This window comes from Ranitomeya variabilis, chromosome 3 (genome assembly GCF_051348905.1).
Source record: "Ranitomeya variabilis isolate aRanVar5 chromosome 3, aRanVar5.hap1, whole genome shotgun sequence".
In the NCBI taxonomy this organism is placed as follows: domain Eukaryota; kingdom Metazoa; phylum Chordata; class Amphibia; order Anura; family Dendrobatidae; genus Ranitomeya; species Ranitomeya variabilis.
This window is the reverse complement of record NC_135234.1, coordinates 237,930,843-237,949,950: the sequence shown is the minus strand read 5'-3', so window position 1 is coordinate 237,949,950 and position 19,108 is coordinate 237,930,843. Positions and strand designations below refer to the sequence as shown.

Below are 19,108 nucleotides of genomic sequence, written 5' to 3'. Positions count from 1 at the left end.
ACATACGCATCCGCAACAATAGAAGATAACGAACAAATTAGAGTTACAGACAAAATAAACTTGGACTGCAAAGTGCCAATAGCAGAGGATTTATCAACTTTCTTTGTTCGTTTAGAGCATGCTGATATAACATGAGTAGAATTTCCACAATAGAAGCACAAATGATTTTTGCGCCTATAAATCTGTCGTTCGCTTCTGGACAGAAAGCTATCACATTGCATACTCTGTGGTGCCTCTTCAGAAGACACCGCCAACTGGTGCACAGGTTTGCGTTCCCGTAAACGCCGATCAATCTGAATTGCCATTGTCATGGACTCATTCAGACCAGTAGGCGCAGGAAACCCCACCATGACGTCTTTTACAGCATCAGAGAGACCTTCTCTGAAAATTGCCGCCAGAGCGCACTCATTCCACTGAGTAAGCACAGACCATTTTCGAAATTTTTGGCAATATATTTCGGCTTCATCTTGCCCCTGAGAGAGGGCTATTAGGGCTTTCTCAGCCTGAATCTCCAAATTTGGTTCCTCATAAAGCAACCCCAAAGCCAGAAAAAACGCATCCACATTGAGCAACGCAGGATCCCCTGGTGCCAATGAAAATGCCCAATTTTGGGGGTCACCCCGCAGTAAAGAAATAACAATTTTTACTTGCTGGGCAGGATCTCCAGCAGAATGAGATCTCAGCGAAAGAAACAATTTACAATTGTATTTAAAATTTAGAAAACAAGATCGATCTCTAGAAAAAAACTCCGGTATAGGAATTTTAGGTTCAGACCGAGGAGCATGTAACAAAAAATCTTGTATATTCTGAACTTTAGAGGCAAGATTATTCAAATTGGTAGCCAGACTCTGGGGATCCATATTTCAACAGATAAAGTCTGAGCCATTCAGGGGTTAAGAGGAGAGGAAAACAGGAGACTGCAATTAGAGCTGGAGTACAACTTCAGAGGAAGGAAAAAAAAAAAAAAAAAAGGTTTCACACAGTTCCTTTTCTCTCCTGCTTCAGCCTATAGATTAAACATTTTGGCTGGCCATACTGTTATGGTTTCCAATGGCAAGGAAACATCAGAAGCATAGAATAAACGGACAAGCTCTCGGGTGATGGAAACTAGAGCTGACCGCGATGCTAAACCTACACACCACACTAGAAGTAGCCAGGGGGCATTCCTGCGTTGTCTCTAGATGCCGCGCGCCAGCCGGAGAACTAACTACCCCTGGTAGAAGAAAACACAGTCCTGGCTTGCCTCCAGAGAATGTCCCCACAGGAGATAGCAGCCCCCCACATATAATAACGGTGAGAGCAGATGAAAAGACACACGTAGTATGAAAGCAGATTTAGCACAGAGAGGCCCGCTAACTAAATAGCAGAAAGATACAACAGAGGACTTCGCGGTCAGCTGCAAAACCCTTCAAAACACCATCCTGAAATTACCTTAACTCATGTGACAACTCATGACACCGGAGTGGTAATTTCAGCCCAACAAGAGCTTCCAGCTGCAGAGATTCACATAAGTGCAAACTGGACAAAACATACAAAAATAGACTTAAGGACTAAAGTGTCCAACTTAGCTGAGCAGAAAACTGGGAGCAGGAACATGCAACAGAATCACTCTGGATACATTGATGGCCAGCATTAGAATGACTGAGGAGCAAGGTTAAATAGGATACTCCCACATCCTGATAGGAACAGGTGAACTGAGAAGGCAAAGCTTGCAGGACACCAGTACCACAAGAGACCACCGGGGGAGCCCACGAACCGAATCACAACAGTCCTGCCAGTTTAGGTTAGGACTCCTTTTTCTATAAAGCCTGGTAATGGGGGAGGACGCGGGTACAAAATCCTTTAATTAAAATAAAGACACAGACTCCTTTATTATTCTTTATTAAACTATACTTACAACCACACCTAATTCCTCGATCTCCTGTAATAAAAGTAAAATAACAAACCAACAGTATACCCATACCTGTCCGTCGTTGTGTCCCACGCAGTAATCCATACCTGGGAGATATACAGTTTTCAACCAGGACGGTGCCAAAATACGACCGTCCCAGCTGAAAACCTCTGTTGAATGAGCTGCTGAGAGCGGAGCTTCAGTGACTAGCGGTGACGTCACTGTAGCTGCGCTCCCTCACAGCCTGACCTGCGGTGAACTCTGGAATGACAATGCATTTTCCCACGGTCTATAGTTTACCATCACTCTACAGTTAATGCAAATTGCCACTATAAAAACTGAACTAGCAAGCTTAGCGGAAGCCAATATTTGTATGTGTCAGTCTCAAAGCTTTTGACCACGACTGGACACTATATGGACACTATAGGGACAAAGTTGTTTGGACACTTAAAAATAACACCTACACAATCTAAATCCACAGGCATTATGATAAAGGTGGTCCTGCAGATTTTTTTTTCCTCCCTTCTTTTAAAAAGCCATACCTTTTTTTCCATCAACATAGCCATATGAGGGCTTGTTTTTTTTCTTTTCAATGAAACCATTTATTTTACCATGTAATGTACTGAACAATTGGAACAAAATTCCAAGTGGGGTGAAATGAAAAAAAAATGCAATTCCACTATTGTTTTTTGTTTTGTTTTGTCTATGTGGCATTCACAGTATGGTAAAAGTGACATGATAGTAAGTTTTGGAATACATGTGACATTTTGATTATTTTTTGGGAGTGGGGCAGTGTACAAAAAAATCTGTTTTTTCAGTGTCCTTTTTTTTCAGCTGTTATCTTTTTACAAAATGTCTTTATTTTTGAATGGGGAAAGTGTGATTTTAATTTAATATTTTTACAACCTGCAGTCATTTGATAACTGATATTTTATTCTGCAATACAACACTGTACGGTATATAGTATAACTGACATTCTCCGGTGAAGTTCAACCTGGGGCTGGGTTTCATAGGAGGACTAATATGACAGACATGGGGCCTTCAGCCGGTGCCCAGCTACCATTGTAACCCTTTGGCTCCTCACAATCAGCTTTCAGGTGGGACACAATGGGAGCCTGTATGCACACAATCTAGCCATATAAATGCTGCTGTGAGTGATTGACAGCAGCATCTACATCATTAAACGGCAGCGATCGGAGCTAGCTCTGGTCATTGCTAATACCGGAAATGCCAAATGGTGGATTTAAAAAAAACAAAACAGCTAAATACTGAAGTAAATAGCAGGAATTAAAAAAGAAAAAGAACACAAACTGGCCAATCTGACCACTTTAAAGCTTGTAGACATTTAAGAGGATATTACAGTCTGCTGAACAATAAGATATACTGTTAGTCTTACAACTTAACAGTGTTCAGCCAATAAATTCATGTGTCGTCTATCCTTAAGATAGTTGATAAGTGTTTGACCTATGGTGTTCAAAGTGCTAGGACCTTTCAGTGTACATGCTGAACCACTGCTGCATTAACTTCTATGGGACTGTCAGAATAGCTATACTTCTCAGTACCATAGAAGTGAAAGGAGTGGTAGGCAAAATATGCACGACCACTCAATTCACACAAAATTTTGTGACCCCCAAATCAGAGATCAGTGCAAGTTCCAGCGGTCTGATCCCTAGTAATCAAAAATTTTCAGATCAGTCTCTTCATGGTGCATTTTCCCTTTTTACTATGTGTTACTAATGTCGGTTACTCCGTTTTCTGTAGGAATGGGAACCCCTCATCATCAGCCGTCTGCGTTGGGATTTAGCAATTATAATCCCTCATGACTTTATTGACCACATGTTGGAAAGAGTCATTGTTTCTGCAGAAATGCGATTATCTGTGCGTATCAATACTGCAGCATATTTGACGTTCTGTTCTATAGGTACGTACGGCCTCCATAATTGTCTTATGTACGTATCCTTTTTGTAGGACTCTCAGTAGCATTCTGTGCTAGAGGATAGGTTCACACGAGCGTATGAAACGTCATTCAGAAATCTCGGGCTATTATTTTTTTCTCACTTGTCATCCACATGCAATCCATTTTTCACAACAGCTATTAATCCTTTACAGTTTCCTATGTTGGCGCAACCATCTTCCTGATATCAGTATCTATGCGTTTCAGGTGAGTCGCAACGCGTAGACACCGGTGGCAGCGACATGGTCGCGCCATCCTAACGTGACGTTTTACTACTTGTCTTCTGTGTCACATCCATGTGAATAAATAAATATTGCTTGTCCGTTAGAGGCGGATTTTTTTTTCCTATTGCATAGATTTGAATGGTCGAGTCTCATCCAATTTACAGTCAGTGAAAAAAAACATTCATCTGCACTTCCCCATTGATTAACATTGGTCTGAGTGTTGTCCGTGTTTTCCACAGACCACACTTGGACCGAAAATACGGTTGTGTGAATGAGCCCTGGTAGTGTGCATCTGACATCAAAGCATTTTATTCTCTGTTTTGTCTTTCAACAGAGTTTCCTCTCTTCAAGTACGCACCATCGATATTAGCCGCAGTCTGTATTGGAAAATCCATGTGTGACATGGGCTTGATTTTGACTCGTGCTGGTGATGTGAATACATATCTTTCGTCAGTTGCTGAAACCTCCGTAGTGAGTGATGACCAGCATTCACATTTACAGAAGCACTCCAGCATCCTTTGGACTGGTGTTGCTTGGCTGTTGGATTCATAAATACTTCTGATGTAGCTAGCTGTTTCATGTCGGCCATTCAGATGGGCACACACCTTTATGGCGTCCGTATACCTTAAAGGGAAACGATTATGAGAAAATGACCTATTGTTTAGATGATCTTTTTTGTTAAATGTATTTTTTTTTTGCATATCACAATGTGTATTAAAAATAAAAAATAGAAATCTTGCAATTTTCACACTGCCTACTGGGGCTTTTTTAGACTATTTTCCTGTTGTTTCAGGAAACAACACATGTGCATAGCCACAATGGTTGGATCCCGGTCCTATCTTTTGTATTGAAGCATCGTATGAGCGCGTGCAAAAATCATTGCGAATGGAGGAGGAGCAGGGTTCCGTGTGACATAGGTGTTATCACCTGTGCAGAGACGTGTAACCTGTCTTTGTAATTTTGCCTCTGATAATATGCAACTCTTCTTAAAAGAACAGGAAGTACAAGTCTATAAAAAGCCACAGAGGCCTGTGTGAAACTTGAGAGATCACTACTTTTTTTTTTTAAATAAGTATTGTGATATGAAAAAAATACATTCCCCCCAAAAATATATACACTACACAAAAACTTGAGTTAAATAGTAGATATTTTTTGATGATCGCTAATCTTTGAAAGAAACCTGTCACGTCACGTGATTCATGAATCAGAGCCTGGCTATACCACTGCAGCCAGGTAGATTTTTCTCTGAAACGCTTCAGAGGAAGTACAGTTAGCAGTTCCGGCCAGGAGCGGTGCCAGACTAGCATCATCTTGGGCTGTGATCTGTCTAACTATATTTTCTACGTAGCGTATCAGAGCAAAATATATTTGGCTGCAATTGTACAGCCATGGTGTCCATGGTGTGGGAAACATTTATCTAGTGACAGGTTCCCTTTAAATGGAATGTATCTCCAGGTTTTAGTCACCTAATCTAAGACCAGCATAATGTAGGGACCTTGATTCCTCCTACATCACTTACTGGGCTGCTTACTGTAGGTTTGGTATAATAACTGGTTTAACAGCAGAAGGTTATCATTGTTTTATCACTGGAGGACTGGTAAACCTTTCGTATTATGTAGAACTCCATACTTATGATCTCAGTATAACTCCGTCTCCACCACTGATTGGCAGCTTTCTGCCTATGGACAGTGTACACAGAAAGTTGCCAATCAGTGCTGTGGGCGAGGTTATACAGAGCTCAGTATTCAGAAAACTGCTAGATCTGCAGCACGTAAAATGGTTGAACCTTACTTTAGTTTTAATAAAATCACAGTTTTATCAGCAGGAGATTATCACTTTAGGACTGGTAAACCTGCTGCCATGTAGTCCTCCATATTCATGAGCTCTGTATAACTCTGTCCCCACCGCTGATCAGCAGCTTTCTGTGTAGACTGTACATGGGCAGAAAGCCGCCAATCAGTGATGGGGCCGGGGTTATACAGAGCTCAACATTCAGAGAATTGCTAGATCTGCAGCAAATAAAGGCATAGTTCACACTGGGCATTTTTGCTGCTTTTTTTTAATGATAATTTTCAGCTACATTTGACAGTACCAGCAAAGCCTATGAGATTTCAGAAATCTCATGCACACAGCTTGTTATTTTTTGTCCTCAGTATTTTGTGCTTTGCTTGTTTTTTTGGACATAGAGCATGTCACTTCTTTCAGTGTTTGTCACCCATTGAGTTGATAGGAAAAAATGCATGAAAAAAATGCTGTGAAAAATGCAGCAAAACCTGCGTTTTTGCCACAGCGTCTTTCCTGCTAAGCACTAACATTTTGCTACAGAAATAAAACGCAGCAAAAACACCCAGTGTGAACTTAGCCAAAAAGTGATTTTATCAAAACTGTGGGACGCAGCCCAATACGTGTTACAGTATATTGCTGGAATTAGGGTTTCTGGCTCTACGTTATGATGCTCTCAGATGAGGTAGCAAAAATCTGGTGGCAGTTTCTCTGTAATAAGTAATTTTGATAGAGGTTGTATTTAAGATACCATCCGTTTAAAGGCTCTCTTGATACTAGAGGCCTAGTGAGTTGCTATTAGTTCCCGGAGCATTTAGGAACGGTTTTTCCTACACTGCTTAAGGATTTAGTTCCGAGTTTTGCTCACTTTGTCACATTACTTTTTTCTACTGTCCTTCTCAAATCGTAAAAGTGAATTATTCTTCTGGCTTCCTGAAATACTATAGGAAATGTTTAGGAGTAAAACTGATGTTACTGTAGTACGGAGGTTTCCATCTCCCTGCTGAAGTCACGAATCCCAACCCCAGAGAAAATGGAAGATTATAAGCAGCCATTCAGATGAATTGTCATCCGTGTAATAATGGGCCAAGTCTGCCAAAGTAAAAGCTGCTGCTTGACATGCATATACAGATGCTGCTCACAAAATTAGAATATCATCAGAAAGTGAATTTATTTCAGTTCTATACAAAAGTAAAACTCCTATATTATATAGAGTCATTACAAACAGAGTGATCTATTTCAAGTGTTTATTTCTGTTAATATTGATGATTTTTGCTTACAGCCAATGAACACCCAAAAGTCATTATCTCAGTAAATTAGAATACTTTATAACGCCAGCTTGAAAAGTGATTTTAAAATCAGAAATGTTCACGTACTGAAATGTATGTTCAGTAAGTGCGCTCAATACTTGGTCGGGGCTCATTTTGCATCAATTACTGCATCAATGCGGCGTGGCATGGAGGCGATCAGCCAGTGGCACTGCTGAGGTGTTATGGAAGCCCAGGTTGCTTTGATAGCAGCCAGGTATTGGTACTTTTGGCAGTGTGGACAGGTGCCAAGTCCTGCTGGAGAATGAAATTTCCATCTCCAAAAAGCTTGTCGGCAGAGGGAAGCATGCAGTGCTCTAAAATTTCCTGGTAGATGGCTGCACTGATTTCGGTCTGGATAAAACACAGTGGACCTACATGTCACGGGAGACCTAGATAGGAAAGAGCTAATAACCCGGGCCCCTGCGATTTCCCTCAGACTAGGGAAACCCTGACTGACCCTCTTCCAGAGTTTACACTGATGGTGTGCATGTCTGGGCCTCCACCCTCGCCCTATCTCCTGTTTCAACCCTAGGCTGAAACCAGCACCCACCACCCAGTGAAGAGACCACACTCCAATACCCACAGTTAGCACAGACAAGGATAACGGAAAAATAAGCACCACGCCGCAGTCACTCAGGAATACACTATAAGTGCAAAGGGCAAAAAATATACAAATATGGGAAGGAGAAAATAAGACAAAGGGAAATACACCACCAGCTATGATACTCCAACTATAAGCTCACCACTCCAGACCGAGATAACCACGCACAAGACAGAAACTATAATCGGCGACGCCCAATGTTCAGGAGAACTATTTAAAGGCAGTCGGCATGGCCCAGCTTCCAATCCGAGCACCAGGTAAATTAACCCCGGACCAGCTAGATAAAATCTAGCTGACGCCAATGAGCGCATAGTGGACAAAAGCGGAATTACCGCTGTCTGTCGAACGACCTGGTCTGAACAGCGTCCGACATGACACTACACCAGCAGATGACATGGCTCCCTAAACCATCTCTGATTGTGGAAACTTCACACTAGACCTCAAGCAGCTTGGATTGTGGCCTCTCCACTCTTCCTCCAGACTCTGGGACCTTGATTTCCAAATGAAATGCAAGATTTACTTTTATCTGAAAACAACACCTTGTACTACTGAGCAGCAGTCCAGTTCTTTTTCTCCTTGGCCCAGGTAAGACACTTCTGGCGTTGTCTATTGGTCATGAGAAGCTTGACACAAGGAATGTGACACTTGTAGCCCATGTTCTGGATGCGTCTGTGTGTGGTGACACTTGAAGCAATGACTCCAGCAGCAGTTCACTCTTTGTGAATCTTCCTCAAATTTGTGAATGGCCTTTTCTTAACAATCCTTTCAAGGCTGCAGTTATCCCCGTTGCTTGTGCACCTTTTTCTACCACACTTTTTCCTTCCACTGAGCTTTCCATTAATGTGCTTGTATACAGCACTCTGTGAACAGTCAGCTTCTTTAGCAATGACCTTTTGTGGATTACCCTCCTTGTGGAGTGTGTCAATGACTGCCTTCTGTACATCTGTCAAGTCAGCAGTCTGATTGTGGAGCCTACTGAAACAGACTAAGGGACCTTTTTAAACAATTAGGAAGCCTTTTTGGTGTGTTTTGTTAATTATTCTAGTTTACTGAGATGATAACTTTTGGGTTTTCATTGGCTGTAAGCCATAATCATCAACATTAACAGAAATAAACTCTTGAAATAAATCACTCTGTTTGTAATGACTCTATATAATATATGAATTTCATCTTTTGTATTGAAGAACTGAAATAAATTAACTTTTTGATGATTTTCTAATTTAATGAGAAGCACTTGTATATTCACCAGTTGATGTCCTAGTGAAACAATTTCTGAAATATTTTTTAGAGCCGCCTAGATAACTTTAGAAACATGGCTTAGATATAAATTCCACTGATAAATTATGCAAATAGACTCTTCAAGTAGGAAAAGAGTTTATCTATTGGAGGTAGCAATCATAGAACTTAACATGGTCCCTTTAAAGAGCTTTACCACTTGGCTTCACATAAACTAGAAGCCCATTTGCAAACACTTGTTTTTGAGTATTTTTTTCTTTATTTGGCTGGAGGAGAGGCTTTTGACATGGGTCTAAAGGTACTTTCACACGAAACGACGCTGCAGCGATAGCGACAACGATGCCGATCGCTGCAGCATCGCTGTTTGATCGCTGGAGAGCTGTCACACAGACCGCTCTCCAGCGACCAACGATGCCGAGGTCCCCGGGTAACCAGGGTAAACATCGGGTTGCTAAGCGCAGGGCCGCGCTTAGTAACCCGATGTTTACCCTGGTTACCAGCGTAAAATGTAAAAAAAACAAACAGTACATACTTACATTCGCGTCCCCCGGCATCCGCTTCCTGCACTGACTGAGCGCCGGCAGTAGCAGGGCACAGCGGTGACGTCACCGCTGTGCTGTGCTTTCACTTTCACTTTGCGGCGCTCAGTCAGTGTGGGAAGCAGACGGCGGGGGATGCGAATGTAAGTATGTACTGTTTGTTTTTTTTACATTTTACACTGGTAACCAGGGTAAACATCGGGTTACTAAGCGCGGCCCTGCGCTTAGTAACCCAATGTTTACCCTGGTTACCAGTGTAAAATATCGCTGGTATAGTTGCTTTTGCTGTCAAACAACGATACACGGCGATCGGACGACCAAATAAAGTTCTGAACTTTATTCAGCGACCAGCGACATCACAGCAGGATCCTGATCGCTGCTGCGTGTCAAACTAAACGATATCGCTAGCCAGGACGCTGCAACGTCACGGATCGCTAGCGATATCGTTACAAAGTCGTTTCGTGTGAAGGTACCTTAAGGGTATGTGCAAATAAAGGCTCCAATTCCAACGGCAGAGCTGATTTAGGGAAAAAACAGTGATCTTCTTGAAGCGGCATCGCAAGTGATTTTGACATTATAGAGTGCAATGCAAGGGCTAGAAGAGAGATGTCCCTGGTTAGTAGGACTAAGAGAGCTGTTTTTGGGTAGTAGGGCCAAGAGAGCGGTCCCTGGGTAGTAGGGCATAGAGAGTTGTTTTTGGGTAGTAGGGCTAAGAGAACTGACCTTGGGTAGAAGGGCTAAAAGTGTTGTCCGTTTGTAGCATAGCCAAGAGAATTGTCCCTGGGTAGTAGGGCTAAGAGCTGCCAATGGTTAGTAGGACTAAGATTGGTGTCCCTGGGTAGAAGGGCTAAGAGCGCTGTCCCTGGGTAGTAGGGCTAAAAGCGCTGTCCCTGGGTAGTGGGAGAAGAAATACAGCAAAAGTGGAATTTAAAACATAACTTTTACTAATAATGGATAAAAGTCAAAACAGTGTCACCCAAAGTGATATAAAAATATGGGGCAAGGTCCCCACCATGAGACCTAAAAAGGACCCCCGTTAGGATTCAAAAACTCCGCCTGCAATGGCGCTAGCGGAATATAAGCAGACCAACGTGTGGTTTAAACCTTAGCTGCCAGAAACATATTCATATGAATAGCAGAACCGTATTCCATACAATTGGTTGCACGTAAAACAATTATCACTGAATAGAAAATATGGCACCTACAATGATGGTGCTATAAACTATTATTAAAATGAAAACGGGAAAGGAACAATCTCACCAATTCCAAGATGCATGAGCAGGAGCACCGGAAAACCTCTGGTCAGGGAGTAATCCGGGATTAGATGAGAAGAGATGACAATACCCTGTCATTCCCTATGGGGCTACCAGTAAGCTATCCCCAGAGCTCCTGCCCTTACAAGGGCAGTCTACATCTACCCCTGTGATAGAATGCCCTGCACTCTCCCTGTGGTCAGTCCCGACGCGTTTCCTCCAAGCCAATCATCAGGGGACCTGCTTGTATAGAGAGATGAGTGCCTACATGCTCAGAAAGGGAGACAATAAGTTCTGCCACCCCCTGTGCTGTCTTACAGAGCCTCTGTAAGACAGCACAGGGGGTGGCAGAACTTATTGTCTCCCTTTCTGAGCATGTAGGCTCTCATCTCTCTATACAAGCAGGTCCCCTGATGAATGGCTTGGAGGAAACGCGTCGGGACTGACCACAGGGAGAGTGCAGGGCATTCTATTACAGGGGTAGATGTGGACTGCCCTTGTAAGGGCAGGAGCTCTGGGGATAGCTTACTGGTAGCCCCATAGGGAATGACAGGGTATTGTCGTCTCTTCTCATCTAATCCCGGATTACTCCCTGACCAGAGGTTTTCCGGTGCTCCTGCTCATGCATCTTGGAATTGGTGAGATTGTTCCTTTTCCGTTTTCATTTTAATAATAATTTATAGCACCATCATTGTAGGTGCCATATTTTCTATTCAGTGATAATTATTTTACGTGCAACCAATTGTATGGAATACGGTTCTGCTATTCATATGAATATGTTTCTGGCAGCTAAGGTTTAAACCACACGTCGGTGTGCGTATATTCCACTAGCGCCATTGCAGGTGGAGTTTTTGAATCCTAACGGGGGTCCTTTTTAGGTCTCATGGTGGGGACTTTGCCCCATATTTTTATATCACTTTGGGTGACACTGTTTTGACTTTTATCCATTATTAGTAAAAGTTATGTTTTAAATTCCACTTTTGCTATATTTCTTATATTATTTAGTGGGTTCATCTGTCCAATTTATAAAATTAAGTACAGATTGTGCTATCTTCCCTGGGTAGTGGGGCATAGAGAGCTGTTTTTGGGCAGTAGTTCTAAGAGAGCCGACCTTGGGTAAAAGGGCTAAAACTGTTGTCCGTTGGTAGCACGGCTAAGAGAATTGTCCCTGGATAGTAGGGCTAAGAGAGCTGCCAATGGTTAGTAGGATTAAGATTGATGTTCCTGGGTAGCAGGGCTAAGCGCTGTCCCTGGGTGGTAGGGCTAAGAGAGCTGTTTTTCTGAAGTAGAACTAAGAGATTACTGGATTTTCATGGGCACATCCACTATGTGGGTTCCAAGGCCTAATGGGGTGCATCTGACTGACTATGCAGCAGGGCTGGCCTTGCCGCCAATGTATAAAACCTAGGAGTACGGGAGTACAAAATACATATTGTGAAGTGGATTTTCATGGACACATCCACTATGTGGGTTCCAAGGCCTAATGGGGTGCATATGACTGACTATGCAGCAGGGCTGGCCTTGCCGCCAATGTGTAAAACTTAGGATGTCGGGAGTACAAAATGCATATTGTGAAGTGGATTTTTATGGGCCCATTCAGTATGTGGGTTCCGAGGCCTAATGGGGTGGATATGACTATGCAGCAGGGCTGGCCTTGCCGCCATTGTGTAAGACCAAGGAGTACGGGAGTACAAAATACATTTTTTGAAGTGGATTTGCATGGGCACATCCAGTATGTGGGTTCCGAGGCCTAATGGTGTGCATATGACTATGCAGCAGGGCTCGCCTTGCCGCCAATGTGTAAAACCAAGGAGTAAGGGAGTACAAAATGCATTTTGTGAAGTGGATTTTCATGGACACATCCACTATGTGGATTCAAAGGCTTATTGGGGTACATATGAATTGGTAGCAGGGCAGGCCTTGAATTCAATGCAACACTTTTTCAGGAGTCCCCCATGGACATCTTATGACAGGGGTGTTGTGGTGCGTCGTAATTCTTGGCAGCCCATCCACTCACAGCATAGGTTACAACATCTTTGGAGACCCACTGTTTCATAATGGCCCTTTAAGAAGATTAATGCCGCATATGACAGGGGTGTTGTGGTGCGTCGTAATTCTTGGCAGCCCATCCACTCACAGCATAGGTTACAACATCTTTGGAGACCCACTGTTTCATAATGGCCCTTTAAGAAGATTAATGCCGCACCAGTAAAAATAGGCTCTGTGACTTTAAGAGTCCCTCCTTCGTAAATGAAACAAGATGGGTCTGCTTATGTGTCACACACCACATGGCCAGCTAGGGTTGTTAAATGTTACAATGACATTTCCCAGTGAATGCATTTGTAGTGGTTGAAGGCAATGTTAAAGTTGAAAAACGCTTCAAAAAAGCTGCGTCTGAACTAAGCCTAAGTGGGGGAGGAAATTTTCGGTCTGGAGTTAAATATTTGGCCTTAGAGGCAAGTCATTAACCTGCAAAGGATGTACCTTGACATATTTCCAAGCAAACCCCGTTTTGGTTTTGTTTTCATGTGTTTTTTGTGGCACCGGGAAAAATGGCATGAATCTCGGAAAAAAATGATTAAAGCTGTGAACTAGGAGTCAGGAATGCTTCCAGGGGCAATTCCCATGATGTCCCTGTGTCATTTGAGCAGTGTTTCCATCATTTTCAGATGTTTTTAGACCTTAAAAGGACCCCCGGGGGGGATCGCGGTAAAAATAGTCGGGTCTCCCATAGACTTACATTTGGCTCGTTGCTCGGGTCGAGTACCCGAGTATTCCAATTTGCTCGACCCGAGCAACGAGCACCTGAGCATTTTAGTGCTCGCCCATCACTAATGGCTATGAGACAGCTGTCTTTGGGTAGTAGGGCTAAGAGACCTGTTCCTGGGTAGTAGGGCTAAGAGAGCTGTTTTTGGTTAGTAGTGCTAAGAGTACTCTCCCTGGGTAGTGGGGCAAAGATTGCTGTCCCTGGGTAGTAAGGCTAAGACAGCTGTCCTTGGTAGTGGGCTAAGGACGGGTTCTCAGCCCTCCGCAAAGCCCCCGAACACTAATGTGAACTTAGCCTAAGATTGCTGTCCCTGGCTAGTAGGGCTAAGAGAGCTGTCCCTGGGGTAGTAGGGTTAAAAGAGAGTTGTGCTAGACCTCAGAGGCCAAGACGGACTGCATCTGTTCTGATTAGAAAATGGAGCCACACAAAAGTTCTGGCTGACTGCGGTCATTTTTAAAGACTGCTGACTGTGTGTTCACTCACAAAGCTGGCACCTGCTCTTTGTTCTGGCTTTGCCCCTCTACCAAACGCTGGCTGTCTTGACATAGAAATAAGGCTGTACTTAGTAGAGGGGATGTGGCCAGCACATGGGGCAGATTTTGAGTTTCGGCACACACCTCCTAACTGCTCGGACTGACTCTTTGTACGTAGAAAGTGGAGAGTTAGTCCTTCTGTGTTCTGATCTCGTGGGTTACATAAAATGATGTAGCGGACCCGTGGGCCTTGATTTTTTTACACCTCTGAATAGGATAGCTATTTGTAAGATGTGGCACTAACCCTGCTCTCTTGCTATGCTATTTGCTTATTTAAAGGAGATCAGCAGGATGAACTCTCCTAAGCCATCTTTATGGTTGTACAGCTTATGTGAGGCTGAATAAAATGATACCTTGATACCTGTGATGTGGTGTCTTATTCCAGACAAATCCATATTTTTCTTAACCCCTTAACCCCTGGAGCTTTTTTCGTTTTCGGTTTTTACTCCCCTCCTTCCCAGAGCCATAACTTTTTTATTTTTCCGTCAATATGGCCATGCGAGGGCTTATTTTTTGCAGGACGAGTTGTACTTTTGAACTACACCATTGATTTTACCATTTACCAAATTTCAAGTCCGGTGAAATTGCAAGAAAAGTGCAATCCCACCCTTGTTTTTTGTTTGACTTTTTTTGCTAGGTTTAGTAAATGCTAAAACTGACCTGCCATTCTGATTTTCCAGGTCATTACGAGTTCATAGACACCAAACATGTTTAGGTTCTTTTTTAACTAAGTGGTGGAAAAAAATTTCAAACTTTTCTAAAAAATAAAATAAAATTGTGCAATTTTCCGATACCCGTAGCGTCTCCATTTTTCATGATCTGGGGTTGGGTGAGGGCTTATTTTTTGCGTGCCGAGCTAACGTTTTTAATTATACCATTTTGGTGCAGATACGATCTTTTGATCGCCCATTTTTGCATTTTAATGCAATGTCGCGGCGACCACAAAAAAGTAATTCTGGCGATTTTAATTTTTTATCTCTACGCCGTGTACAGACCAGGTTAATCCTTTTATTTAATTGATAGATCGGGCGATTCTGAACGTGGCGATACAAAATATGTGTAGGCTTGATTTTTTTTATTGTTTTATTTTGAATGGGACGAAAGGGGGTGATTTGAACTTTTAAATATTTTTTATTTTTTTCAGATTTTAAAAAACATTTTTTTTTTACTTTTGCCATGGTTTAGTAGCCTCCATGGGAGGCTAGAAGCTGGCACAACTCGTGCCTCTGCTACATAGAGGCAATGCTCAGATAACCTCTGTTCAAAACAGCTGACATGTCCTGACTTTGATGCAGGCTCACCGCCGGAGCCCACATCACAGCGGGGGTTCTGCCATCGGACGTACTATTCCGTCTGATGGCAGAAAGGGGTTAATATGTAAATGAGCTGTAATGATCTGTGGCCGGACACTGATCTGCATGAGAATCTGCCTCCAGAGCTTTTTTTATATGAATGGGGGGGTAACAGTGTGAGACCTGTAGATCAGGAGAGCAAACTGTCACTTATTCCATGTCTCACACTAATAACACCTACTTTCATTTTAAATAAGTTGTGGAGGCAGATTCTCATGCAGATCTATGTCTCTAGATCTTTACAGATAATTTACATATTAAGAACAATGTGGAGTTCTCTAGGATAAGATATCGGAATGTAGATATCAAAGATATCATTTTATTTAACTTTCTATGTCCATGTAGATGACTTAGGATGGTTGATCCTACTGACAGATTCCCTTTGATTTTCCAGGGAAGCATTGCATGGCCTAGAAGTCTTCCTACGCCAATTTGGCATTGTCTACCAAATTAACTTTACCATTTACATCCAATACTAAAATATTTCAGATCATTGGACACCATTAGCTGACTTGAATTATGACTGTATCGTACATAAGTAGCATTCATTGAGGTCTTCTGTACAGTACCTCTACAGCAGCCCATCAGGTCTGTCTATTTCATTTGAACTGGATCTCCAGAAGTCCATGTTAGTGGAACAAAAACCATTCAGAAGGATGGAACTGATTTTCTATTGTGGGCATCTCAACAGCAAATCTGCAGAGTGTGAATATACCGGTACAGCTCGGTGTGCAGAAGGCAGAGCGTAAAATTAGGAGCTCTGAATAGTTGTTATGTATGTGATGGACTAACCATTCATACTACATTGTTTTCTTTCCACAGGAGGAGTTTATGGCTTGCAAAACTGAAATCGAAAGTACTTTGTGCAGTTACGTAGTGGGAGATCCTACTTCGTGAACCGAAGAATTGTTTCGAATATTCACAGTGTCATCTTTTACTGTTTGATCAAGTTGTAGATTAATGTAACCTAAAGGAAAGTTACAGCTTTTCATTGTACTCTTTTAGAGGGAACCTGTTGGCAGATTTTACTACCCCCTAACTGACCTAATCTGTTAGGTCGCCATAATGCAGATTAAATCTGTACCTTTATTTTTTCAGTCCTTTATTCCATTTCCGAGTAATTGCTTTTCAAAGGGTTATATGATTGAGCCACAAGTGCAATGCGCGTAGCCTTGCAATTACAGCTCTCTGGCCGCTCTTCCTTTTTCCCTCCTCTGGTGACTTTTTCTGCCTCGTCCGCTGGAGATCTCGTGCAGGCAAGGCCATTCCCTGGGGAGGCACCTGCGAAGATCCATAGTCAGGTTCTCAAAATGTCATCAGGACTTGGCTGCGCTGCCCTAGGGAAGGGTGGTACTTCAGCGACATCTATGGCGGAGAAGACAAGTTGGGGGTACTAAACCTGATGGCAGGTTCCCTTTAACCAATACTATTATGTTTGCATTGGAAAATGCAGAATGAAAATCTTCTGCAGATTAGAGGGTTGAAGAAAAGTAATTGGAGAGAATTTCTAAATTATATATATTTAGCAAATAATTTACTTATGATGATGGGCATTTTAGAATGCAGGATATAAGACTGGATTCCAATGTCCGAGAAACACAAACCATCTTCAGATTGAAGACTCAGCCTGATCCATGGTCTCCTGATCTGAGCTTTGTAGTGCGCCAATCAGTCTAAGTCTTCTGATTCAACCCCATTCCGTGTTTAAAAGATATGTGAAAACAGCCTAATGCTCACTTTTACATACTCCAGTCCTTGTTAAGAGGCTCTGCTCAGTTGCTGTTTTCTTAAAGAGATTGGTTACTTTCTTGGTATTTTCACAAATTTGCGGTAAATTATGTGCCAAATATTATACTGTAATAACCATCTCACCCCTGTATTAGTCTGATCTACAGACTGGTGTTTGAGATTAAACATGGCCACTAATAGAGGGGGATGTATCCAGTCCCATTCATTAGTAGCTCATTTAAGAGGACATGTTACCTCTCCTGCTTGTTTTAAGACAGTATTGTGTTGCCAGTAATCCGGTTGGAGGAATCTTTTCTAGCCTTTTCTTTTTGTTTTAAAGCACTTCTCTGCTACTTTGTAAATGTGACTTCTGAAAATGTTAATTAAACCAATATTATCTACCATATATAATGCCTTTTTTATGTTACACAAGTATTATTTGGCCCGTATAAGAACAATATACTTTGTTCTGAAGACACGGATTTTTCATAGTAAATGCAGCCTTAGGAAGCAGTGCTTGATGGGTGGAAAATCACCGTATGTGTAGTTTGTCATACAGCCTGGCGATGTCTTTTTAGAGAAGAAAATAACCTCTATATAAAATAAGAGGGATACTGGGGTATAATGGATCTCATGGACCGTTATAATAGCATCTAGCCCTCCATACTAAATTCAGTGGGAAAAAGAATGATGTTAAAGGGAACCTGTCACCTGAATTTGGCGGGCCCTTTTTTCGGTCCGATGGGCGGTGTTTTCGGGTGTTTTATTCACCCCTTCCTTTTCCGCTGGCTGCACGCTGGCCGCAATATCGTCTTGAAGTTGATTCGCTTTCCGTCGTAGAACACGCCTGCGCAAGGCAATCTTGCCTTGCGCATGCGCAGTATGCTTTGCCCAACTGCGGGCAAAGCCGAAAAGCATTAGTGCACATGCGCCGGCGCACTAGGTCCCGGAACACAGCGAAATACTTGCGGGACATAGTGCGCCGGCGCATGCGCACTAATGCTTTTTGGCTTTTTTGGGGTGAATAAAACACCCGAAAACACCGCCCATCGGACCCGAAAAAAGGGCCCGCCAAATTCAGGTGACAGGTTCCCTTTAAAATCCACATTTTAAAGGGAACCTGTCACCAGGTTTGGCCGATACGAGTTACGGCCATCGCCTTTCAGGGCTGATATACAGCATTCTATAATGCTGTAGATAAGCCCCCAATCCGACCTGTAAGAGAAGAAAAATAAGTTTAATTATACTCACCTGCAGCACGGTCCGGTCCGATGGGTGTCGCAGGTCCTGGTCCGGTGCCTCCCATCTTCTTGCGATGCCAACCTCCTGCTTGCTTCATGGCTCCCCGGCATCACGCTTCTGCGCAGGTGTACTTATCTGCCCTCTTATTTTTCTTCTCTTGCATGTTGGATCGGGGCTTATCTATAGCATTATAGAATGCTGTAGATAAGCCCTGAAAGGCGATGGCCGTATCTTATATCGGCCAAAGCTGGTGACAAGTTCCCTTTAATTTCATCAAAAAGGAGAAGAAAAGCTATAGCCTTAAAATTCAACACTTTATTGGAATTAAAACTAAAAATGTATATCTAAAGTTAAAAGACAACAACAAGATTTAATAAAACCATGGGGACACAAAGTGCAAATGAAATTGGCATCACCAGTGAGGAAAGGTGCCAGGGGTTACCAGGATCTAAAATGGCTACAATAATAAATATGGAATTGTCAGTCAAAAAATATGTATATATATATGAAATAAATATTTATATCCAAAAGGGTAAGAAACATCTTTTAATGGTCACAATAATCTGTGGAATGAATTAAATCTACAAAAGACCTGTTTGATGATAAGTGTATATGATGTATATACAGTAGTAAAGACAAACATTCCATCATCCAAGTAAACGAGGTGTCTTAGTGCAAGTGCAAAAGTGATTGAGT

At 42.4% G+C, this 19,108-nt stretch overlaps 1 protein-coding gene and 1 long non-coding RNA gene across 2 annotated transcripts in view; one reads left to right on the top strand and one right to left on the bottom strand.

Moving 5' to 3' along the window:
• CCND3 (cyclin D3) overlaps positions 1-17,675 on the top strand; it is a 67,923-nt gene extending 50,248 nt beyond the window's left edge. The window contains exons 3-5 of the mRNA XM_077299536.1: positions 3,653-3,812; positions 4,404-4,540; positions 16,265-17,675. Of these exons, the coding sequence (XP_077155651.1) occupies positions 3,653-3,812; positions 4,404-4,540; positions 16,265-16,339 (372 nt within the window). The 3' untranslated portion in view covers positions 16,340-17,675. The remainder of the gene's footprint in view (positions 1-3,652; positions 3,813-4,403; positions 4,541-16,264) is intronic.
• LOC143818118 (uncharacterized) overlaps positions 1-19,108 on the bottom strand; it is a 260,182-nt gene that overhangs the window by 78,374 nt on the left and 162,700 nt on the right. The window lies entirely within an intron of this gene.